This window comes from Ammodytes marinus (genome assembly GCF_949987685.1).
Source record: "Ammodytes marinus genome assembly, chromosome: 1".
Classification (NCBI taxonomy): Eukaryota; Metazoa; Chordata; class Actinopteri; order Uranoscopiformes; family Ammodytidae; genus Ammodytes; species Ammodytes marinus.
The window spans coordinates 20,192,155-20,219,051 of record NC_137230.1 but is presented as its reverse complement, the minus strand read 5'-3'; the positions used below and the strand labels follow the sequence as shown (position 1 = coordinate 20,219,051).

Genomic DNA, 26,897 nt, shown 5'->3' with positions numbered 1-26,897 from the left:
GACAGCTCACACAACACAGTTACATTCACAATTCACTCATAGTATGCATGAGTTCAGTCAAGAGGAGACAGTAAAGAGGAACATACAGTAGCACACTAAAGAAACTTAAGTTTTCATACATGTGACTCTGATATCAAAAGCATAATTAATGCATGTTAATAGTTTTTTTTTTTACAGTTGCTTGTTATTTAAATTTAGTGTTTAAGCATGAGATTTAGAAAATACTTCTCTTGCCATTCAGAAATTGAACTTGGGTATTGCCATTAGATGAAGGAAATTAAAAAGGATATGGCATTTCTCCCATTAACCCCTGCTGTAAGCATTGGTTTGATTCACATATACATTATATCAACTTAGCATATTTAAACCCAATATTTCAAACACCTAACTCATTCCTCTTCTCGCTGGCAGCGAATATGATATCCGGCATTTTAATTGTGTCTCTGCCATTATCACGGACTGCCTCCAATTCAACAGCAAGGTTCAATAAATATTTACAATGCCGCTGCGGCCCCATCCCTCCCCACCGCTGCAGTATTAGCAAAATATGTATTTACATGAGAAATAAATAAACAGAGAAGAAGAAATTAAACTATACAAGAAGTATAGTATAGTATAGTAGAAGTATCATATTGCATTACATGAATATAAAAAAATAAACTGTGATGCATTCACATGTTAGGTTCGTCCAACACAATCTCACAGAAGTGACACAGAAAAGCACAGACTGGACAAATAAATAACACTCACACACACACACACACACACACACACACACACAGACACTCATCAGCTGGTCAGATGGAAAAAGCATCTTATGTCAACATACAGTAAATGGCTGTTGCATGTTAACCACAGACAATTGAAGTCATCAGTTCATAGAGAGAGAAAAATAAAAGGAGAAATTAATTGATAAGGAAAGTCAACCCCCCCGCCTCTCATGGTCAGCTTGGTTTGCCCTGTCAGATAACCAATCACAGCTGACAGACATTCCTCTGGAACATTGCATGGCCATTGTTTATATGTACAAAGGTGTCTCCTGTCCTGTGAGAAGTCTGAACATGGCTGCCGGCATGGTCTTCATGTGAATCTGGCAACACAAGAAGGAAAAAGACAAAAACAATGAGTATTTAATCAGTAAATAAATTATTTTGAAATGTTGTCCTTATCCTGCAGTATATTATGTTTACCTTCACAGAACATAGATATTCAAAGTTATTCGAAACATTCATCATGTCCATTTATGTCTAGAATTGTTCTTTGAACAGTCGACTATACAGTGTTTTGCCATTCTCAGTATTGTTTTATTTTTCTAATGAGAATAACTATCTATTATACCCTATATAAGAGAAAATATATTACAGCTTCTTAAACTTCCTAATGTTTTACCTAAATGTTGGTGTTATATCATACTAAAACTTTAGCTCTTCTATATCACACCAGCACACCTAAAGCACTATTTAAAATCAAATATCGGTTGATCCCAGCAGACTTCTTACACACAATATAGTATCCTGTTCACAGCCTCAAGATGCTTTAACACCTGTCTAGTTTGCTAGCCAAAGCAGTTTTTTACAAAGCAGTAAGATTAATCAGAATAATTGTGAATCTTTTGCATGAAGTGATACATTAAAGCAATGCAATAAACGATATGTTTACTTCTGAGAGTTTTCGCACATTGAATATCCAACCAAATCGAGAGCAGTTTCCTTTAGTCCACTTGTAAATGCTGCAAAAACACCTTTAAACTCTCTCCATCCAAACATGTTACATCCAACATTTCCCCTTCATTTATTCTCCTGTGTGTGTGTGTGTGTGTGTGTGTGTGTGTGTGTGTGTGTTTGTGCATGTGCAAACACATCAGTCTGACCTCGCCAACAGAGTTGGAGAGCGCCTGGACAATCTTCTCGTGTGCTGTGGCCACAACACTCTGACCATTGATCTCTATGATCCTGTGACCAACACGGACCCCACCTCGCTCAGCAATGCCTCCTCGCATCAGGCTGCATATCTGACGGGCAAAACACACACACAACAGGAAAGGACCTAATGTTATATGCATTTTGACAATTTAAATAATCACATATTGTGTTAACAGAACTAACACAATATGTGCTTCTGATTGACATAAAAAGAAAAGTCTGAATGATACTTACAATGCCATTTTGGACGCTGAAGCCCAGCTGGTACTTTAGATCTGGTCTCTTGATGAGGACTGTGGTAACAGGAGGGCAACTGACAATATTCATCTTCACCTGAACCTGGTTCTTCAAGCCCTTTAGCACAGAGAAACGCACACATTAACACAAATGTTTGGGGTTTTTAACCTTGAAGAACACTGTTTGAATGAGATGTTATGCCTCTTTTCAGCCACAATAAATCTTCAGTGTCTCTGTACCTTAATGATTCCCTGACAGGTGGCGAGTGGCAGCCCCACTAGGCTGGTGTTGTTGATGGACATGATCTGGTCTCCGATGCTGAGCTTGCCGGAGCGAGCTGCCGGCCCTCCGTTCATCATGTTGGCTAAGATAACTGTGGGCAGAATGGAGCCCCACCCCGACTCAACTATCACCACACCCAGGATCTCCCCTTTACTCTTCTCCAGCTGAAGCTGTGGACAGGTGAACAGAAAGGAGGAGGCATATTGTCTCTCATTCCTTTTTTCTTATGTTTCATCATGTACAGAAACTTAGCTACACTCATTGAAACAATATGACTGGAGTAAACTAATAACTGACTGATTTGAACCTAATACAGAATGCTTATAGAACGTATAACTTCAAACAATGATTTATTTACAATGATTATATCGAGTTATCTATACCTTTATTACATCTGGTTGCATTCGACTATTGCAGGATTGCTGCAAATAAATTATCAGCAGTGATTTAAATATAACTTTTATTATATTTGCCCCGACTATTTCGACCTTCAGATGAGACAAGACAACACATGAAGTCTTGAATAATTCATCTTTTCTAAACACAGTTACTTTAAAAAGCTTTAGTACTTCCAGAAAGAAAATCCCTCATGTGCCTCTGGCATAGCAGCTGTGTGCCAGTGCAGCCTTGCTGCTCATACAGCAGACACTGATTTTACAGTTTCCAATTCTCCAAAAGCCTCCAGTTAATGTTTCCAGGGCTCAGTGTTCGCTGAAGAGGAAACGCTACGGCAATAAAGAAGCAAGAGTTGAGTAGATTTTACTACCATCTGCCTCTTTATCTGTCTAATTAGTTAACAGCAACTGTATACGTGTGTGTTTCTCTGATTGTGCCACACGGTGTTTCTGTCTTAGTCCCCCCACCCCTGACACAAAAACCCTCAAGTTGCAAGAAATATATGCGTGTGTAGTGCACACTTGGTATGGACCAACCTCTTTGCAGTTTTCAGAGTTGGAGAAGTGAATGAGGTCGTCGTTGTACATCTCCTGGGTGTTGATGATGTCACTGTACTCCTTCTGGCTCAGGTCTTCGGGGTTAATGCCATTGGCTCTCAGGAACTCCTGGTAAGCCACGCTGAACGCCTGGCCGATGGACTGAGCGATGAGCTGGGCCTGTCGACGGAAAAGGGTAGGAATCATGACATAAACACGTGTTTGTAATATTGTTTTGTTACATCCACAGAAACTTCTTCAATGAAGACATACAGGAATACAATGGGGGAAGCATCCACTGGTATTAAACAATAGCGGCACCAGGATATGTTAAGGCATTATTTATTTATTTATTTATTATTATTCTTTCGGACAATTCCACACAATACACAATTATCTCTTTCACATCATACATCTTAATTTGTGTTGTCCGAAGGGTGACGGAAGAAGCCTAAGGCTTATCGAGTCCCGCCCCCAATTTCATCAGATTCAGAATCAGATACACATTTACTGATCACAGAAAAAATAAAAAATAAAAAATAAATGTTTTAAAGAAATTATAAGAATAGAAACTGTCATAAGCTATTTGTTCCCACTTAGAGAGGAGAGAAGAACAAAAAGACACATTTTCTTTTTCTTATTCCATTGAGGGGGAGTGGAAGCTAAAGACGACAGTGGGCTGAAAGACTACATCTACTCAAAGTTAACTGTCTGCCTTAAGTATGGTGATGAAATGTGACAAAGTAACTCCAAACAGAACTTTATAGCCCTTATTCCCAGCTACGACGAGTACTAATACCCCTGTGTGTACTTCTGCTTTTGCCAGGGAGTAGCTGGAAAGATTGTTAGCAAAACTATTCATATAATGTAGATATGTGTCCGGGGGGAGGGAAACACACACAAAAAACAGTGTGAGGTTGATATCTAGTATATCTCTTGGCACTTAAACCCATAAACTACCAGCTACAGTAGGCTGTCTGCACACTGAACAAGTGAAATTAGTTAAACATGAACATGTAAAAAAAGAATTAAAGCCTGAAGACTCATATTTGCAGTGAGAGATAACATAGATCAAGAGAGTAAAGAGGGTGCCGTCTTTTTGCCAGCCATAATTTCTTCTATTCGTCCTATTTAATTGAATTATATACTTGCAAATGAATCTTCTGCAGAAATGGCAGACATTAATGTCCCAAACTCTTCAAGTCAATACACTGGGAATTAGTTTAGCAAAACAATAAAAAAAGAAGCTAAAAATAGGAAAACACTGAATACAGCCAGTGGAGCCACAATAACAGAAACAGTTTAAAGGTTGATTGATGAGTGGCGGAATGGTTCCATTATAACTCTGGCTGGCCGTTAAAACCTGGCAGCAAAATAAGATAAAAGAGAGGACAGATTGGAGACCAGCATTTATACTGACTGGCAGACACTTTGCTGCTGGCTCCTCTGTGCAACAATGTTCATGTTGCCAAGTCTTGCTAAATGTTCTACAATAAGACAAGGAGCAACTCTGTATTTTAGAAAAACAGCCACTTTACATAATGTCATGTCACTGAGTTGCTCTGTTCTGTTATTAAAGTGCACTCTACAACACTTTGCTTGGCAATTACAATTTTTTGTACAAAAAAAAAGGAACAACTTTAATATAAAGGAGATCTGGGAAGCTGGAATAATATCCGACAATCAAATAACGCCTACGAAGCAATAATGTGTCATCTCTTCTCTGTCTTAAGCTGCTGGAGGATTCGTCTACAAAATGAGCCCTCTTGCATAATGACATAGAAATAGCAATGGGACTTCCTTAAGGAGCAAGATTTTAAAATAGACGGCTTCTCTTGACAACACATTGACAGTCAGGCTCAGTGGGGTTCTTGAAGACACACACACAAAGCACTTACATCTTCAGACTCAAAGACGTGGCATATCATCTTGTACTGCTTCTTTGCCTCGGGTGCCCCTGGCGTAGTTTCGATGCAATCCTGTGAGGCCGTGCGTGGCATCCGGCGTCTGGCCATCAGGACCACGATGTTTCCGATATCAGCGATGTAAGATATAGTGCGGAGTGCGTTGTCCATCATTGTCTCCTGCAGTGAAAATCAGACATAATCCCATACATCAAAGGCAATATAAACTTAAACCCTATAGTTGTGTTATAGTTTTTGATATCAGTGATTCTTGAGAAGCGGGACAAAAGCCCGTCTTCCAATATTAACTGCTGTTGTGTTTAAAAGTAAACATATTTAAAATTTTAGATGTTATTAGGGATTAAGAATATAATGTCTGGAGCACAATTATCCCCTTAAATGTAATTTTATCATTATTATGTCAAATATATGACACTTGTTATCTTCTCACGACGTCCAAAACAGTGTGTCCACAGAGAAGGGATCAATCACACATGCAATAAAACCTGTTGAAAATTTACTTTAATGATTAAAAAGAGCTTTTCCCATCAAAAGCAACACTAAATAATCTCTCATATCAATAAAAACTGTTTTTCTACAAAACATTCATGTTTTATAAGGTTTCTAAGTGGTGGGACACTTTTTGTCACCACCGTCAGACAATCCATTACCATGTAAGAAAATCGGCCAAAATAAGGGGCAGCTGTCACTATGAAGGACCTCTGGTCACATTCTACCTCTGCATTGTATTAGTATTAGAGTCAGACAGGCTACAGAATATTGTACATTCCAAATCTTGAAAGTCCTGCGTCACAACCATGATACGTCAACACCGACTTACAATTTCTGAAGAAGTTATTTGAAATGTTTCGATCATTTTATTTTCCTGAAGTAGTTCATACAAGCACCTATCATCAACAGAAAAACCAAATGGCTACTAGAAAAACTCCATTTGTTCTGTTTAAGAAACGTTAAATATGTCAACACCGTCAGATGTCAAAAAAAATTATATTCATATACATTTTAAAAATATTTTTTGTGGCCTCTTTCAGTCTTGGTGAATATTTGTGATCACTATACATCTCATGGGTCTAACATAAATTGAGGAAAAATTAATTTGTGTTTTTGGTGTCTGACGGTGTTGACACAAAATAAGGAATGGCAAGCTAAAAAGCCCATTTTGATAAAAAGGACAAAAGCTGCGAGGTTGTGTCAAAGCTTAGCTCAGTAGCTTAGTATATGTTGGATACATACATGTAATTTAATTTGCCTAAACATAGGGTTTGTATTTTTTTCAACATTGCACCCTGTTTTGTCCCACTTCTCAAGAATCACTGATATAATACAACTTATTACAGTTTGTAATTTTTTTTGATGTGCCATCTAGATATAAAGTTGCTAAAGTTGAGCCTAAGTCAAATAAATTCCACCAGGACCTATCTCTGGAAAACAGAAAACTATTTGAAAACAGCAACTTACAGACATTATTGTTTGATTTCCAGTTAATAATATAAAAATTAACTGGAAATGCAATATACCCTACTACCACAGATCTTATAAATCCCGTTTCTGACAGTCTGGTACCTTTTATCAGTCGTTTTTATAAATAAAAGATGAGTGTGCAGCACATTTTTTTCCTATCTTTGTACAGCATGATCCTCTTAGGGAAGTTAGTGAGATTATAGTATTGTAGACAGAAAACTAATAACCCTACTATTGAATGAACTCAAAACTAGAGTTTGATCTGATTATAGTCCATTAACGCCCTGTTAAATTACATCTTGGGTAAATGTTCATCCGAAATTAATGAACAGGTGCACAGAAAAAACCCGGGGGGGGGGGGGTATCAGAGTATTTGTGTTTATGAAACAAAGTCATTTTAACTGTGTGATCGTGTTAGTTCACTCAGCCAAATAATTGTCTTGGGTTGTAACGTAGGATTTATGGAGGCAATGTTTTCTGGACATAGTTTTCTAAAGTGTGGACTTATGTGGTGGTGGAATGACTTGAATATTTAAGTTTGCTGAGATGAACATGTCATTTCTTCATGTTATATGATAATTTTCTACATTTCCTTTCACTTTATTGTGGTTTCATTCCATTGGCCTTAAAGTGTTTTGTTGGTTCAGCCCACCTTTGGAGTTTTGCTCATTATGAATCGTTGTCATAAACCCCATGCAAGCTGCATCAAGGCTTTTAATTGCAAAATGAAGGGTTTTCTCTCAGAAGCATTCTATAGAAAAGAGCCAGGACTAGTGGCTACCAGATGGAATAGGGAGGAAGATCAACACTGCATACTGCATTTTCTGCCAGGCGGCTGCCCACACACACACACACACACACACACACACACACACACATCTTGACACTGATAAGAAGGCCAGACAGCAGCTGAGACTGAAACACTGCAAATTAATCATCCATATACGTTTGTGTGTTACCATGAACACAATGCTCTATTTAATGTTATTATGCTATCAGCTATCCGTGAAAAAATCACACAGCCCCTTGTTGTAAAGTTAAGAGGCAACAAGCTTTTGCAAAATAATGGGAAGCTTTATTTTTACTTTAAATGAAAAAACTCATTCACATAATAAACCTCCAGCAAATCCGGCTTCAATTACAATTCTGACTTTGACTGTGTGAAATAATAAAAGAAAGAAAAAGTCTATATTGTGAACTTGTTAATGACAATTGACTAATCGGGTTGAAATATGGGATAAACATTCTTATTAATCAAAGAGAATTTGGACAGCGCTATCATGAGATTGTAGGATAAGTGATTAGGTTTCATAAGAAGCAGATGGTGTCAATGGTTAAGCTGCAGTTATGTCAGCTATGACACAGTAACACTCCCCTGGGGCCTCATTTATAAAGCTTTGCGTGGGATTCACGTGGAAGCTGGCGTACGGAAGAAATGTAGGATGTACGTACGTGCGAACAAAAATATTCGGATTTATAAAACAGTGCGCACTCACTTCCTACGCCTGTTTCCCTTTATAAATCACAATCAACTCTAAATGTGGCGCAGCCTTTACGGGCTTCACGTAACGCCCATATTTACCCATACATAACACGCCCGAATTAATATAATTTACTGAGTGCATGAAGGCGGTAGTGGCAATCGCCGACTGAAAGGGAAATGGAAAAATAGACTCCACACGGTGTGGATCACTGCGGTCACGCCGAAGTACCCGATGGAGAAGTGTCGACCAGGGAACATTTAGTTTGGTGGCACAGTGTGAGGGTAAAGGCGTTAGAGTGCAGCCTGTGGCGATCTCTGTGAACGCTGTGGTCGAAATAAAAAGAAGTGATCCGACATAAAAGTGGACGCAAAAAAGTGCATATCCTCACACAGCAGTGTTTGGCCACGAGCGGGGGACACTGAGACCCCCCATGAGATACAGATTCGGAGAATTCATCCCGGTATAATCCTGTCAATTTTAGTGACAGTAAAATGATGTTAATTTAACAGTAATATAAAGGCAACCCTGCTGCCAGTTGATTAATGTTTTTTACAGGGAAATTTCTAACAGTGTATGGGAAATATGTTGCTTGCCCGACTGTTATACACTGAAATGCGTTACCAATTGCCTTAATTCAATTAAGTTGGTCCAACTATTTTCTTTTAGGTTCTACGGAAGCAATATTTTACTTTAGGATCAAACAAGAAATTGATTCAGAAAACACTGACATTTTAAGTTGTCGTCCCTTAATTATAAGTTGGATTAATGCAAACTTTTGATTTGAAAATGTAGTGTATTATGTTACTAAACATTTTATATTAAGGTATACTGCTTCAGGAGGACACACACTGAGTTGGTCTCATCTTGCAGGGACCAGGAGAGGAATGTGGACTGCTTAGTGGGGGAAGCCATAGGGAAGATCTCTGTAGATTATTCAGTATGCACACAATAGAGGGCTCCGAGATGATCCTTTGTGGGGGGCAATTTAGGACAGCCTGGTTAAGAGTTAACTGCTAATTTATTGGCCCCTGGCTAAAGGGATTGTCCTAAAGTTACTGAATCAGACTTCTTGGCGCCCCACGAGATATCACCTCCAGGGATTGATTAACAGATGTCCTCTGAACAGTATAGGTTGGAGTTAGTTAGGGTCCACCAATCAGGAGTTAGGAGAGGCGGAGCGTACTGACCTAAGGACCAATCAGCTCACTTAGATTGGCAGGTTAAAGACGGACACAATTCAGGGAAAGACAGGTCTTTTAGTTTACAGGAATTCTTCATAGCTTTTTCTTTTATGCATGTACCTCTATTCGTTTTTTGGCTATAACACTTTAACTTTTTATTGGCTTTGTTTTGACTGCAGGATGAGTTTTGTTGTTTAAATAAAAGAATTGTTCCTGAAGACCTCCTCATCTGCCTCAGACTGCGTCTTCTTTCATCAACCTGCTACCAACGCCGTTTTTCTGAGTAAAGGCCGAAAGATTAACAGCAAAAACAAACAAACTATTAAGTTGATCTGACTTAAAACAATTGTGTAAGTGTAACTTACATTCTTTATTTCAATAAACTTAATTCAATTGTGTGTTACCAATTGCCCTAATTCAATTAAGTTGGTTCAACTATTTTCTTTTTAGAGTGCAGTGACGGGCGGCAGAGGGTTAATAATAAACTTCACAGTCCCTTTCAAAATACAGTTACGACGTGCTTAAACACAAAGAAAAACACAGATAAAACGGACTAAAAGCCGCGAACAATTAGCACAGTAGGCTATGGGATGTAGGCTACAGTAGGCTTATGATTAGTGTATGAAACTGTGCACTCCTGTCTGCCTGACTGAGGCATCGAGAACAGCGTCAGTGTAAAAGTAATAGGTTGTATTCCTCCTCAATATTATCAGAATGAATCCAATAACATGCTGATGCAGTTTGTAGGCTATTTAAGATCCTAATTTGTTTTGTTTTTGTTGGTATCACTCCATGGAACAATCCGTGGAGGCATTTTTTATTAGTTGTAAGAATGGCTTCATCCGTTTTGCAAAGGAACTCCATATATGATAGACCTACATGGCTTATAATAGGCCTATATCTGGATTAATTTTACACAAACACATTCGTTCTCGCACTTCCATACATGTGCCAACGGAGTCGCCGTTTCTCCTTTCTCCACTTTCTGTGCGTACGCATGGGTCAGAGTTTGCGTGGAGGACCGCACATCTTCCCGTCAAGTTTGCTTTTTATAAATCCCAATGTTTGCGTAGAAATGTATAAATTATTTATAAATGAGGCCCCTGATGCGCAGCCCCGTATGACTCTGCGAGCGGTCGGAGTACTGTGGAGCTCATACACTTTTATTCTCGCAGTTGAGAAAAAAAAACACTTTGACTGCAACATGTAGAGCGTGTGCCTGCTGAAACTCACCTGTGAATCTGCGTTAAGGACTTTGATCCTCTGGGTGGAGATGAACAGATCAACTTCAGTGAGGGTTTGACCATCTCCATCAGCATTCTGCAGCAAGATAAAAAATTTAAAAAAGGAAGGAAAAAAAACAGCTGGTCAGATCATCTTCTTTGACTTTGCTTGTTAAAATCTCTGGACATAACTACTGTTCATAGCAGAAGCTTAGGTACAAGAATGCATGTTGTCAAAAACCCTTTTCAATAGCAGTGAATATGTCCTCACGGTCCGCAATCTGTCTGTACTGTGTGTGACCTGCCCCAAAAAATCGGGTGTTAATAAAACAGCTAAAGCTCTGTAAAACCGGTATGTAAAAAAGGGTATGTAAACAAAGTGGGCCCACCATAGCTAGCGTCATGCCCGTTTACAGAGCCTAGGCTGTGGATTAACGCTGGATTCTTTTTCAACACACAAACAGTATGTATAGGTAGCAGTATCAGTCAGATCTTCACTGATTTTGACAAAAAGTGAATTTGACTACACAGGCATTCTCCAGAATCGCTTACTCAACCTTTAAATGCCGGGTATGTATAAGTTCATATATCTTAAATGCATGCATGTATGGTTTAAAGTCCAGCCAGGGAAAATGCTTGTTATATGGACAGGCTGTTGTGGCTAAAGGTGATGAGAACAGAAAGCGTTTGGCAGCGGTGCTACTTAACATCGAGTGCCCTGGCACAGGGATGGCGAACTGGCGTGGAAACAACAAACGGCTTAACACTCATCTCTAACCAGCTGGCTGTTTTGCTAGTGAAAGCAATGCAGCTTCAGCACAGAACCAGCCTGCAAATATTACCCTATAATCACTGTATAGTGCAGGCTAATGACATTTTATTTGATTTTGCATAATTAAAATTGCCTGATGCATTACAGAATAGCTCCGTTCTGCTAAAAATAATAACATAAACACACATCTGTGATTAAATATGTCATGTAATAAATTAAATACATTTCTCTCAGGCTGTGGCTTGTCAGTTATTCAGAACATAAAGCCTTAAACACATGCAGTCATATCTGAAATAGTTTTCTCTCCAATGTGTCTCCGGATCGGTAGAGTTATAAGAAGCAGGTTAGGATCTGAGAATCAAAGCAGAAAAGAAATTCTGCTCAAGCCGATAAAAACTGTTTATCACACAAAGTGTTTGCTTGCACAGAATAAAAATCTCCTGAATACATAATTTAATTTGCTAGTAAGTACAAAATAATGCTTGCTAACACAAATTAGAGTTGCAGCTGATGACAGGAGTTTTTCTTTGGGTTAAATGATGTGTCTTGCTGTTCTTTGCTAAAATAATTAGTATTTCTTTGGCCCTGCGTAAATGCTATTATAATGAGTATGAATGTGCTTTCTTGGCAAAAAAACTAAATTGGACGGGGAATTTACATTTGTGTTATCATTTCCAGTAATCTGGGTGTATTCTGGGTGACTCAAGGAAACTCTGTAAACTGGCTCTTTCATGTTTTCACTGGCTCAAAGTCCTTCATCGCAAAACCACCTAATCTTAGACTTGTGCCTTGCAACACACTTCAACTCCAATCAATCAGTATAAAAAGTCCATTCAGGTTGTGTCGGGTTAAAATCTCTCATTGCAGTTCAGCTAAAATTGAGACACACACATCAATTTTGTTATTATTGTTAAATATTATATAGATTAGATCAGTGGTGTACAAACTGTACAAAAAATATGTAAGGGCAGGGCAATTCATTAGAGGTGAGGTATATCGCCTCACCACTTGTGTATTAAAGTTAGCAAAATTAATCAAATGTTAATAGATTAGGCTTGATAATTAAATATGCTTATAGAAAAAAACTGTCTACAACACAGCTTTCCAGGTTTACATTCATTTTGTTACAAGAAGGGTTGGCAGTTGCTTCTAATCGGAATGGTGATCTCCCTTCACAGTCAGTGGTAGCAGTAATGGTGCCCTTTGGACTGAAGGGCCATATTCCATTATATTGTTTTAGTATTTGCTGTGGGCTGATTAAAAATGGATTGGACACCCCTGGATTAGATCATTTAGTGTGGCCACAGATTGAGAAACCCTCAGGCTTCAGAAAGACTCTCCCTGCTAACATCCATAGCCGTTCATAGGAAAAAAAACACATTTGTCTCAGTTCTGGAAACCCCTTGAAAGATTTGTTAGACTTAAATAATTAACATGCTGATTGCCTCAAAGACACAGATGGGAGGGAATACACAGAAAACACAACTGCACAAATGAAATGGAAAAAAGAAAAGGTGAGGGTGAGGGTGGAGGAAAATTGGCCAAAGGGTCTTCCTTTCGTTCTGTTCATTACACACCGCCTTTTTCTTGATTTTGGCAGCCTTCTGAACCCTCTGGCAGGCAGGCAGGCGTTGGGACAGGACAAGGTCAGCGGATACGGGAGCACAAAAAACAGGAGGAAGAGGAGGAGGAAAATAAATAAGGTAAATAAAAGAAGGTTAAAACAGTTAAGCCTCAAACCGAACAGCAAGTGTGCTGTTGCTGCTCTCGGAGACAGAAAGAGAGTGACAGAGAGACAGAGGGAGAGGAGGTTTGTGTGTGTGTGTGTGTGTGTGTGTGTGTGTGTGTGTCTGTGTGTGTGTGTAACACTTGCTTTCTCTCATTTAAACACAGCAAACTTAAAGCGTGCTGACAGGAATTGACACTATTGCTACATTCTAGCCATCTTTACGAAGCTGCATAAGGAGGGTCTAGGAATTATTTTAATGTAGTTTATTTTGTTCAAAAAAATTTCAGTTTTGAAGTCAGAACATTTACAAGAAGAAAGACACATGGCGAGTCTCCCATTCCCAAAAGCAGTACAACTACAAAAAAAACACAAAGTGTATATACTTTATAACGCAGCTTGTGTATGGGCACATGCTCCATGTTCACGCCACAGTCTAAAATGCTATTACCGGGAAAGGCACGCTGGAAACAAATCAACACTCACACAGGCAGTGGAGGGGATAAAGCCTGTAGCAAGGATTTAAACTGTCTGTTTGGGGGTTTCTCTCTGGGCTGCTTAAAAAGAGGTTGAGTCACTCTGTTTGGAATTAAACAGCTTAGATCAACATGGAGGCAGTTGCACACAGCTAATGTGTTTACACTCTGATAATCTTTTGGAGTACAAGGTAATGTTTCAAAATCAACCTTTCACTGTATAAAGCCGCCCTCTCCATCTGCCCTCAACCATAGTAAATTATCTTGACCACTCATTACATTTAAGAGTGTGATGTTTGTGCAGAGCCACTGTGCAGAGCTGTAACTGCTAAGTAAACATAAGGATGTGGTGTGTGTGTGTGTGTGTGTGTGTGTGTGTGTGTGTGTGTGTGTGTGTGTGTGTGTGTGTGTGTGTGTGCGCGTGTGTGTGTGTGTGTGTGTGTGTGTGTGTGTGTGTGTGCGTGAGAGAAGAGGGGGGTGAAGCTGCATAAATATTACATCAAACAGAGTGAACAACATGCCACAAAGATCTGCATAAATAACCAATGTAACCTTTCTACAATTTACCTAGCGTACTTCTTTTTTGCTCCATTCAGCTCTACAGGGTCTTGTGCGTTTCTGTGCTGGCATATATTAAATGGGTTTGGGTTGATGGGTAATATGGCTGTGCGTTACTGCAGGTATGGTGGGGTTTGTGTGCAGTCGACAATGACTTTTTCCACCACACAGATTAAATGTCGCCACTCATGTGTCCGTAAGGGACAAATGAAGGAGAGTCATACTGATAAAACTTCTTGCAGTGAAGGCAATTGAGCATGACACAGAGTGAGTGAGTGAGAGGAGAACCAAACACAGATTGGATGATCGATGTGAAATTATACCAGTAGACATCTTGTGGTGAAGGCGTCTTTTTGGACTGAATCCAGCCAAGCAGACACTGCTCTGCCACTTTCCCTGTCACTCATGCCCTTTGTCTAAGGCAGATCCTTCAGAATTAAGGTTTGTGGTTGAATTGACTACAAAATGTGATTCCAATCGTTTATGTCGCCAATAGAGGATACAACAAATATATCAGACTTTAGGTTGTTGTCTTTCATGTCTCCAATATTAACATTGTGTATCCAGATTAGGTTGGTTTTTTAAACTCAACACTAATTTGGTATGGACTGAAAAGTATCTCCTGTGCCGAGCATCGAAAGAACTGATTGTTGGCACCAAATTCTTACTACGATTTGCAGTTTGTTCAGATGTTCTTTAATCAGATGGATACAGTTTTACTTAAACAATTAGCCAGTTGTAGACTATGTTCATTCACGACATTTACTAGTTGACAGCATTTAACATTTGAAAAGTTACATGACGGACAGGTAGGGGAAGGTGAGTAGATATTAGGTGATTTCGACAAGTCTCTCTGCAGCATGGTACCTTCTATAAGTAAACTACTTCACGGGAAGTCATTTAATATCTAGAAATACAGCCAAGCTTGTGTTCACATGAGAGGGAGATAAAAGAGGCTGGTGTCTGGCTAGCAACTGTGCACCAAAACACAACAACAGTGCTGAACTTGCTGAACTATGTCCTCACATCACAAAATAATCTTCTTTGATCAAACAAGTACCTTACAGGGCCTCTCTCAGGCTGCAGATAAGAGAAGTCTACTTTTTTCCTGAAATAGGGACATTTTGAGTAGATGTTTCTGGGAAGTTGGACAACAAGCACTTTGGGCAAAATCAAGTTAATCAAAAAATACTAGTCCCCCTATGCTGCAATGGTGCCATTCACAATTTCTTTCTGATACTACACTGCTACAAACTCCCACAGAATGGAGCGAGTGTCAACAAGGGAAATATAAGGTCCACATGCCAGCAGTGCCATAATCCAGCCAGCTGTGTCAAACACAGGCACTGCCGAACCAATCTTCACACGTTCTTTAGCTGCCCTGAAGGACCACTCATCCGTAATATACGACTATAATGTTTAGCTCTAGACGCAAGTAGCCAGATGTCCACAAACATTTTAAACTAAAAATGTCTCATGATGACTATTAAATACAAATCATAAAACATTTAAACAGCATGCTGAAACAGCAGGGTATCATGTTCAGTTTGTTGGAAATGCATCTACAGTATGTATTTATTTTCAAGAAATATTTCTTGCAGGAGTTCTGTATTTTGTGTGTGTTTTTCAAAGCAGCCTTGTCAACAAGTCACCTGTTTACAACTTGAGTAAAACATTTGTATAAAAAATGTATTGCGTGTAAAAAGTATTATTTTATAGTTCTATGAATATGACGCTGGCAAAATCTGTTCAAACAGCAATGCGCAACTGTGAATTACAAACCAAAAGAGGATGACTTTGTTTGTCTGCTAGTAGTTTAGTCGTTGGCATCTGGAACTTTTGGTCAAAAAGGGTGAAATGTCCTCACTTAAATTCACTGCGACTCCTCCAGAGGAAAATAACAGAATAACTGACAACATAGCATGGATATGGATATCTTCAGGACGAAAAACTAAACACAATGTGTGTGTATGCTTGCATGTTGTTGATTCAGTTTAGCTGGGTATGAGTGGGTTTGTTTTTGAGTACCTTGACCCTGCTGACAGCCTCCTGGGCCTGCATCATGCGGATGTTCTTGGAGGGGTTCCTCTCAGACAGAAGCTGAGTTGAACCCAGGTAGTTAGCAGCAAAGATAATTCCATCAATCAGGTCTTCTGGTTCGCAGGGTCCTGGGACTGGGCCAGGGAGAAAGCAGAGAGCAAAGTAATTAACCATGAGACACAGGGAAGGATATACAGCAGTTAGAGAGACAGGGGATGGGTGTGCGATTGAAAGGGTATCGTAATGTCCCTGTGAAATAGAGCCAACCATTGTTCATCTGGAGATGGAGTGATGGAGATAACAGGCTCGGTGTGCGGATCGAGCTGTGAGATGGCCACTGTTCTGTGAGCTGATGGTGGTGCGAGGGCTAAGATGAATCTGTGTCTATGATGTGTAGATGTGGACTCTCAGACACTCACTCAGGGACACAATGCGCTGTCATGATCTGAAGGAGCAGACAGGCAGCTAAAGCCCCTCACACATGATTAAGCTTAGCATTTGGGCTGGAGGCATCGACAGAGCACTGTAAGAGTTATAATAAGGCCTGTGCCTTGTGATGTGACAGACTGAAGGCAAAAGTAATCACAATATTTTTGATTTCACCTAACAGGTGTGCAGATATACTGTAAACTGACTTACCATCGACAAAGCTGGGGAACGATGTAGCCTTCTTTGTCGGCTGGAAGACAAAAACAGGTTATGACAGATTAACACTGGTGAATGGGTTTACAGAGTGATGAGCGTGTCTCTCCATTTTAAAATAAACCAAACAAAACCTTTAAGTTTCATTCTGTTGGTGAATGTTTTCAGGTGTTACACTCAGGCGTTGCTGAGTTCTTCCTTTCTGAATGTACGATATTGCATTTGAACAGCATGAGTGCGTCCCTGGAGTCAAGCAGCAAATCAATTGATATTTCATTTGAAAGAGCATGATTCACAGGGAAGTCTGCTGATTTACAGTACATCAATTTAAGTATTTGAAACATGTGTGACGAGAGAATGTCAGAGGAAAAGCTACATCATCGCACCTTGTAAAACCATTCCTGTCTTTATTGAGACAGTCTGATAGCTTTTTAGATTAAATGATTGCAATTCGTCCCAGACCTCCACAAACATGCAAGTCGACCCATTATTCCCTTCTGCTATGTTGGCTAATGCTTGAAACCTGACATCAAAGAAAATGTGGTATAAGAAGTTGCCCTGCAACTACAATAACTGCCTTTTGTTTTTTCACAATTTTCCATTACTGCCATCAATATCGTGTTCTTCCGCAGGTAGACTGTAGCTCTACCTGACTGCAGAGATGCAAAACAATACCTTTCACTCACTTAAAAAAATTAATGACACAAAATAGCACAGACATCTACAACATTTTGAAAGGTTAAGGTTATTTTCTAGCATTGCCCTGCCCAACACTTAAATGCCCTTACAAATAGGTACTTCTACTGCTGCAGAAACTGGATAAATCTACACCTTGCTCAAGTAAGAGTGCAAAGTACTGTTAACCACTTCACACATTGACATTGCTGTGGGAGGATGCAGGGGTCTATGGACAGGGGAAGGCCACATAAGGAGCTGTAAATTGTGAAGTCAAACACTCACCCCACTGGATCTATTGGATCCTATAACCTGCCCACTACACACATTCAGAAAGTTTACTACTCCCAAGGACAGGGAGCCTGTGTACAGGAAGCATCCACTGCAGACTTCTCAATGAAAAATGGCTCTCATAAATCCCCAACCACATACGCTGCTCAATTACCAAGACGATATAACGTGGTAAGTAAGCATAGGACATGAGCTGAGGTAGTAATTCCATAATTACCTATTTACTCTCACACATACACACGTACAACACAGACACACACAAATCACGACAATGTCCTCTACTTACAGCATAAATGACCTCGCAACAGATCTATAGGATGATGCAGGAAACACTGCGACAGAGCATCTTACCTCTGGTACATTGTTGTTCTCCAGGGGAACGTTGAGGTCGGAGCGCTGCTGCTTTCTGGGCTGTTCTGCACCATTGCTCACCTGGCAGGTCAACACAGAAGAACAGGAGCGAGCAGACAACAATTAGAATAGGATAAAAGTGAATAGCAATATCAGAGAAGTCAAACATATGGTGGACATTTCCATTCATGCTGCGGGTTGGATTGAGTCCATATGTGTCCTATGTGTTCATAGGTTAGAGGAAAGGTTTTGAGGGACGTTGAGTTCCCTGCTGTAAACAAGGCATGTGTGAATGTTGTGCACTGTCAAAACTGTCTGGACAAATACTGATGAAAATAATAATAATAATAATAATAATAATAATAATAATAATAATAATAATGCATTTTATTTGGAGGCGCCTTTCAAAGCTCTCAAAGTCGCCGTACAATTCAAAAACATATACAGTTTAAAAGCAAGGCAGGTACACAAATATAATTAAAAACAGTTTAAAATAAGTACACAATGGGTGGTTAGGTGATGAGGAAGGTAGGCTCAGGTGGGGTATGCAGATTTAAAAAGGTGGGTTTTGAGTTTGGATTTGAACTGGGTTATGGTGATGTCGGGGGTAGTGCATTCCAGAGCAGGGGAGCAGAGCGGCTGAAGGCTCTGCTCCCCATCGTCTTGAGACGGGCAGAGGGGACAGTGAGGTGAACAGAGGAGGAGGAGCGGAGTGCACGGGAGGGAGTGGCAATTTGGATGAGGTCTGTTAGGTATGGGGGGGCAAGGTTATGGATGGTTTTGGAGGTATAGAGGAGGACCTTGAATTGAATGCGGAAGTGAACCGGTAGCCAATGAAGCTGGTGCAGGACAGGGGTGAGGTGGTGAGAGGAGAGGGGAGGGTTCTAGTGATGATTCTTGCTGCAGAGTTTTGAACATCTTAAGAGTAAGGCACAAACCGCCTGGGTTCAAAGTGCTATGAGATGGACCATACTTAAACGTCACATAATATGCTCATTGTCAGGTTCAAAATTGTAATTTGTAGTTTTCATGCTGTTGTGTCCAACATTACACTTCTCACAGTGGCTGTGCTGAATCTCCTCTCTTTAGCCTCTGTCTGAAATGCTCTATAAGTCCTGCCTTCCAAAAAGCCCAGTCTGCTCTGATTGGCTCTAAATCTAACTGTTGGTTTGAATCTAACTGCCATCATAAGGGAAATCTGGATTTTTGAACACAGGTCTTTAGAAAAGCAGGGGTGAAGAAAAAGAGAAAGGGGTGTTTTTTTTTCTAATTCACACTGGGTGGGGACCCATATGAATGTTAAAAAAAGAAAGTAAAACAGTGCATTTTGCACAATATGTGACCTTTAAATTCTGTCTTTTACTTGTCCTCTAGTCAGCTCTTTTTTTCTCATCTCTCATCACATTTATGGACGTATAAAATACATCCAGGACATAATCTCACAGAGGGAGGTTTACATTTATTCCGCTGGATATCCATTTGGAGACTGAAATTAAATCCTCCTGCTCCCCCTCCTTTGTGTGGCAGTGAGACAGTAACATTTAGAGGAACAGCAGAGGAGGAACTGTTCTGTATCTGGAATTAAAATCAATTACTACAAACACAACAGTAGTGGCCTCATTTGCAAAAAGGGTGCTAAACATAGAGTTTATCAGTATCAGTACTGATCAGTATTCATTCATCATGCTGCCGAAATCAGTAATGCAAACAACCATGAAATTAATGAGATTTGTGTTTTTGAGTGGTGGGATGAAATGCTAAACTGCGATGTCCACAGATCTACATTTATGTACAGAATCCAAAGTGAGGCCAGTCAATCCTTGTACATGCCTTTATATGTAAAATAAAGACGCCGCATGTAGAACATTATCATCCATGAATCAGCACCGCAGCAATTGAAATTCATTAGCATAATTACCGTTCAAGAGACCACCACTGAGATGACTGGCAGCCTCTGCCAACGTGTACACGACAGGTCATATTTAGCAGGATTTTTTTAAGGTAACCGAGTGTGTGAAATTGCACTCCCGTAACCACTTTCAAGGTATCAAGACGGAAATAACAATTATCTGGCATTTGCTAAGTATCTTCAGTATCTAAAAACTGAGGCCAAAAAATCCACTGCCAGCAATCTGTTAGAAATTATTTTCATTATGGTGTGAGGATTGGAATACTCAAAAAAAATCTAATTAGAATACATAAGAAAATACCAGTACAATAATAAAAAAAACATTAATATTTGATATACTTCTTAAAATGTGTTCCACCGCACTTGAAATCTCGAATCCTGTCACCTTAAATAGGTTTTATATAAATGCAATATCCCTTTGGGGGTACGTCTTTCTGATGAATATTCAATGTTTAGCTTTTTAGGTAATACGTAGAAAATATCCTAATAACAGGTTTCAACACATTATCGAGGGTCTTAAACAGACATGGTGGTTCATGGAAGAAAGCAATACAGGCTGCTCTCATACTTAAAACACATACAGTAGTGCAGTCTTGTAAAATTGATGGAAACATCTGAATCTATTAAAAAAAAGTTGTGGACTGGTGCAATTAAACTAGAACTGCATACTGTAGATTATAAATACAGAAATGGTTGCTTTTTAGTGGGCCAACACTTTCTGTTATTGAGGAAATCCCTAAAATCAGATGGAAAATGTATTTATAGACCAAATAAACTGAAAACAAATCAAATGGAAAACATTCAACCAAAGAATTATGATATTGGAAATGTAGTCTAATGGTTGGGACTGCAGAAGCACTCAACTTTTGTCTTATTGCATCACAACTATTTCATTGACTTATCGCAAATAATTCCAGCATGACTTACTGCTATCTCAAACATGTAGCACAATCTAAAATAAGATAAGATTACATATACACTATAAACTGATTGCAGTAATATCCTTTGCTTTCCTCCAACACATCATGCCAACAGAGAGTGTGTGTGTATACGATCCCCCTCTTTTAACATAACCTTTTGACTCCTCACTGCACAGCAAAGCTCTTATTACATCCATTGCTGTCCAGGTTCATTCAAAGGTCATGCTGAAGTGGTTTACAGAGAGCATTTCATTTAATAAACGGAGGCCCGAAATGACCATATCATCTAAGTCTCTGGGAGTCATCTGAGTCTGAAGTGTACTGTACATTCTTCCAATTTAATCTAGTTATACTAGATCTAACCCAGTTCTTCTGTGCTACAAATGAGCTACACGCCGAGTGTACAAGCACATGCGCTCACCGTGGAGCAGGTGTGTATCAGCATGCTGGCCACAGGAGACCGCTATCTCTGTTCTCCTTTTACCATCTGACTTTTAGAAGATGGGGGAGCACTGTGTGTGTACTCCACTCTATCGATGTGTCTGTACAGTGTGTGCCTGTGTGTGCATTCATCCAGGTCTGTGGTAGGGAGAGAGATGGGGAAGGGGACATCTCAAGGTAAGATGGGGGATGGGAAAGGCAGCAGCTCTTCTCTGGCAGACGATGAGCAACATGTCACCTGTAACTCATTTCCGGCTCCCTCGCCTCAGAATCTGTTTTTAATCATATGAAGAGGGCAAGAGTCTGAAACAGATCGTTCAAAAAGCCCGAATATAAGATTACTTTTTCAACCAAGGCTCTGACCTGAGTAGCATCGTTATGTTGATAATGTTGTTGGTACGCTCCGTCTTTAGCCTCTCTGTATGTGTACTGGTGTTAATACAGAGCCTAGTCTCTGTAAACTGGTATGTAAACAAAAGGGAATGTAAACAAAGTGGACCCACTTTGTTTACATTCCCTTTCTTTACATGCCAATTTACAGAGCCTAGGCTGTGTATTCACACATCATTTTGTTTCAGCGCACACACAGTATGGACAGGTAGCAGCTTGTGAGGAGATATTCACTGATTTTGTCAAAAAGGGATTTGTCAACAAACATTCTCCAGAATTACCTAGTATGCCTTTAAGAGCCATTTTATGTTTGGAAAGATAGATATTGGACTGTGTTTTTTTGCGGTTAAAAAATAGTGAGTTTAGTGTTATTGAAACGGTCAAAAAGAGCTCACCTGCTCCTGTTGCCATCTCTGCCTGTCTTCGGGGGAGCGTGGATGTGCCTTGATGCCCCTCTGGAGGTCGGCGTTGTTGTGGTGCGTGGAGGTCAGGTTGAGGGACTTAGGCCTGCTGTCATGGCGATGGTGGGCCGGTGGTGGGTAGGGGTTTGCGTCGGGCTTGGGGTGAGAAGAGAAGTCAGTGGGTGGTGCAGGGTCCTGCGCCAGCTCCTCTGGGCTCTGGTCGGTGCAGCTGCTCAGACTCCCCATGCTCATGCTCATCTTGATCTCTGCCACTATCAGGTCAATGTCCTCCTCCGCCTCCTCCCCTGTCTCTCCCTCCACCACCAGCACCTTACGGCCGCAGTACGGAGACACTCTCACAGAGTTCCCATTGTCCTGTGGGCCGTAGAAGTCTCCGGTGTAGGCCCCTCCGTGTCCCTCCTCCTCACATTCCTGATCTTCTTCCTCGTTAGGGCAGTACTCCTCGCTCTCTGCTTCCTCTTCCTCCTCCTCCTCCTCCTCTTCAGAATGCAGGGCGTCTTGGTGGAGACGATGGTGGTGATGGTGATGGTCCAGGATGGGTTCTGGTCTTCCGTTGTATATCTGTTCGTCGGGATCTTGCTCCACCACCTCACAGCGGACCTCTCCTTCTCCCTCGGCCCACTCCCCCACGCTCTCGTGCCTTTCTCGTCCCACCCACTGCTCCTGCCTGACCTGGCCCTCTCCCTCTCTCCACTCTTCTCTCACATCTTCCTCCTCTTCTACCTCTCTCCACTCTTCCGTCACCTCTTCCTCCTCCCCTCTCTCTCTCCACTCCTCCGTCACCTCTTCCTCCGCTCCCTCTGTCCACTCTTCCCTCACCGGCCCCTCTACCTCCTCGTCTTCCGCCCATTCTTCCTCTCTCACCTGGCCGTCACCCTCTCCCTCCTTCTCCTCAGCCCAGCCTTCCACAGCCTCCTGGCATTGGTCAGTGTGCACTTGGCCAGGCTGCACTGAGGTGGCGCAGTCCCCCGGGTCCAGACTGTTATGGCTGTGGTTGCAGTCTCCCTGGCTGCTACTGCAATCCATGCCTTCCAGGTAGCTGTCATCCTCTGGGCAGTAGCGGATGTAATATGTCACACCCTCATCCTCCTCTGCCAGCCCTGCAGGGATTAATGAATCAAAAACATGTTACTTAATATCTGGTGGGTCTTCTTCATTTAAATAACAATAATCACTAAATGATCAAACATTCACAGGTTCTTACTGTGGATGGGGAATTTATAATCAGAATCCCGAAGTTATATTGGTCACTATAATTTTAGCTTATACAGTAGACGTCTCAGTTGCAAACATTTATTTAACATTGGGAGACAAGGTTTATTTTCATGTGGAACCTTTGTCACACTTCAAAGAAAAATATGTTTTTATTGAATTGGTAGGGATATTCTGCCGAATTCCCACCTCCCGCCTGAATTCACTCATAAAGTGGCAGTGCCACCTGGATGAAAAAATGAAATAGATGCTGTGGCCTTTTGGACTTTAAATTTTTTGTTGTTTGTTTGTTATTTTTGCTTTTTGCTTTCCAGAGTATGCTGTTAATGTGAAAAATGAAAAATGAATGCGCTGTAAACATGAGTGTAGTCTTTTTGTCACACTTCACTTTCATAAAACAGAAATGAATGGAGGGTTCAGAATCACGGACAGTGGAAAGTATAAAGTTTAAAGTGACAATAGTCAAACACGCATTGTCCACGGGTTTAACATCGTACAAACCGTCATCATAGTCTTCCTCATCGTCCGAGGTATTGTTTATGTAGTCAGAGCTGGAGTCGTCATCCAGGCTGTCAGCTCCCCCGTGGAAAACTGCCCGCTCATGCTCCTCTTGGTCTTTTTCAGGTTCTAGTGTGGAGGGTGTTGCTGGCCGCTGGTCCTCAGGCTCTGCATCTGTTTGGTTGCTGTACCGCTTGGCTTCAACCTGCGCATCCACAGCCACTTCTGGATGGGGTGGGGGACTCACCTCTTGTGACTTGGGAGAAGAATATTGTGCCTTACAGGAACGGGGGAGGGGTTTAGGATCACGTGACTCTTTTGGGTAGCGGACTGGGCGTGGCCGAGCGGGGAGGGCTTTCACGTCACATGACTCTGTAGGATGAGGGGTGGGACAGGAGGCCGGAGCAGCCATACCGTTTCCTCTGCTGGTCCCCGGCTTCTTCCTATGAGCCATGATTGTCTGCTTACAGGCCATGCATTGTTATTGGTTTGATCCTTGGTGACAGAAAAAAAAGACACAGGGGCACAATGTTACAGGCAGCATCATCATATACAACTGTTAATCCACTAATCGATGTGAATACACAAAAGTGAATCATATTCCAATAGAACAAGATTACAAAATAAAATGTTTAAAGTTCAGGCCGGTGAGCTTTCCAGCTCTTACGACAATTACGACATGTTTGAGCGGGCCAAGAACATTTATACCACAGCTTATAAAAATGAAAATGTCTATACAGTAGATTCCCTTTATCGAACACACACATAAATACAGGACTTCCTAAGATAAAAACAATCCTCCCTTTTAGTTCTCCTGCTCACTTTATGCGCTGCAACATATTTTTGGTGCCAGCCTGACAAACCAATCTATTCCTGTAATTGATGTTGACAGTCTCTGGTTCCCTTCAGCCAGATTCAGAGCAACACTTACTGAGCACAACTTCAGCTTTAATATATTACTCAGGTTTAGCTTCAGAACAGTAGACGGAGAGAGCAGACACTTTCTAAGCATTGAAGAGTGAATCAATAGTTATATCCAGGTTATCTCCACAGAGGTGCTGCCCTGACACCACGTGACATCAGAAGTCAGTCGAGACTCAGATTTATCAGTAGCTTGCTGGCTAAGAATGGTCAACCAGATCTCTTTTACAAATGGCGAGTGTGGCTGGCTAACAGCAGCTAAAACAATGGTACGTTGTGTTGGCAGTCTCTACAGAGACAAACGTGGCTGTTTGCTTTTCTCAACATGGAACAGTCTGTTGTAAGATCACACTGTGCAAAACCAAAGAACTTGAATGTTTTATATGACCCTGCAGAAAGTAGCAAAATAAATACTATACCAAAGAACACTACAATTACTTATTATTTGTCTGCAAGTCCTGTGTGTTGGAAGGGTGGGATTATGTATATGTAACCCTTATTTTTAGTCGGTAGCGTAATCTGGTCTCTTCTGGATGGTGGGAACATTCAGGTTAAAATAAATGAGTAGGTACAACTGTTCTCGGCATTTATCTTCTTTAATTAAATCCAACACGGCAACAGACTAGTCTCGCATGTGCTTGTTCACTACTAAACTGATTCCCACACTTTAATGTTCCCCCTCTAACAAGAGGTTGGTAAGAACTAATATCTTGGACGTAAACAATATCTCTTGAAATGTTATCCAGAACATGCATATATTAAATAATAATAACATAATATTAATAAGCACTATCATTTAAATGAGAATGAAAATAATGCAAAACAATAAGGTATCCTATAAAGCATGAATGAATCCTATTACAGACCTTTAAAGAAAACACATGCAAGCCAGCAACAAGAGTGACAATACTATTATTAACTATACTACATTTAGAAAAACAATTCAAAAAGTTCAGATTATGTATTTTTTTTTCTTTCCGTCAAGCGTGCCCTCTGTGCCCCATCATCCATTTTGTTGCCATCCCCACTCTGTTGTGCCATCCAGTTGCCATGAACAACTACCCTCAGAGGGGTGTTGTTGCTGCTTTTTCCCATTTTTCCTTCACCGTAATTACATTTTCCATCACCAGTGGACCACAACGGCATTCGCACAAACCTGGCACAAACAAGTCGCCTCTAACGCCCAATAACACAAATACAGAAACGCACTTGCACACACAGTTGGTTGTTCCACAAGTAGCCAAGTCACAGCACTAAGATTACATGGACACACACAAAGCACCTGCTGTTGTACGGCACAGAAACTTTACAATGAAATAAGAGCACTCCATGGAGGTAACTGATCCCACAAGTAGGCCTACATCTGTATATTCACACACACTCACACACACACACACGTTGTGTTTACCTGATGAAATATTGCATACATGTGCATCTAATAAAGCAATTGTGTTCATCATTTAAAACTGCTCATGAAAGGTTTTCCCGCAGAACTTTTTAACCTTAGCTTGTTATCATCTAGGAAATATTGACTGCATCTCTTACCTGCGGTCCAGACCAGAGATGGGGGTATATACAATACAATAGCACTTGGATCTGCTGTAACAACGGCCCTCTCCTTTCCCCTTCCGTCCCCTCCCATCTCCTTTCGCTCCTCCCTTCCCCCACCAGCTGCCACACAGCACGCGTCTCCCTGACTCCCTCTTCCTCCTTCCTCTACATAATATCCCAGCATCCTCCAGCAGAGACCCAGCCCCGCCTCATTCAAATCCCTAGAGCCATAGGGTAACGATTGGTAACTAGGGGTAACTGGATCCCTTGGGGGACCGATACCCTTTGACTTCCTCTTTGTTAGCTTCCAAGATTCTCAAGCCCCATTTTATGCACTGGTGTAGTGTCGTTCAACTGTTCAATTGTGTTTCATACTGCATATGTTTGGTGTTTTTGAAAACTGCTATGTTCACATGGAAAACGCATATCTTCCTGGACAGGTGGCTTTTTCAAAT

At 40.8% G+C, this 26,897-nt stretch overlaps 1 protein-coding gene across 1 annotated transcript; it reads right to left on the bottom strand.

Moving 5' to 3' along the window:
• Nucleotides 1–1,018: 1,018 nt before the first annotated feature.
• apba2b (amyloid beta (A4) precursor protein-binding, family A, member 2b) lies at nucleotides 1,019–24,445 on the bottom strand (the record flags this gene model as incomplete). Its single annotated transcript, XM_080028485.1, has 13 exons — nucleotides 1,019–1,090; nucleotides 1,871–2,011; nucleotides 2,157–2,276; nucleotides 2,399–2,611; nucleotides 3,374–3,553; nucleotides 5,272–5,457; nucleotides 10,658–10,744; nucleotides 12,997–13,032; nucleotides 16,208–16,353; nucleotides 16,859–16,895; nucleotides 18,179–18,259; nucleotides 22,234–23,360; nucleotides 23,974–24,445. 13 exons carry the CDS (start codon nucleotides 24,443–24,445, stop codon nucleotides 1,019–1,021), a joined length of 2,898 nt encoding a protein of 965 aa, XP_079884611.1.
• Nucleotides 24,446–26,897: the final 2,452 nt, after the last annotated feature.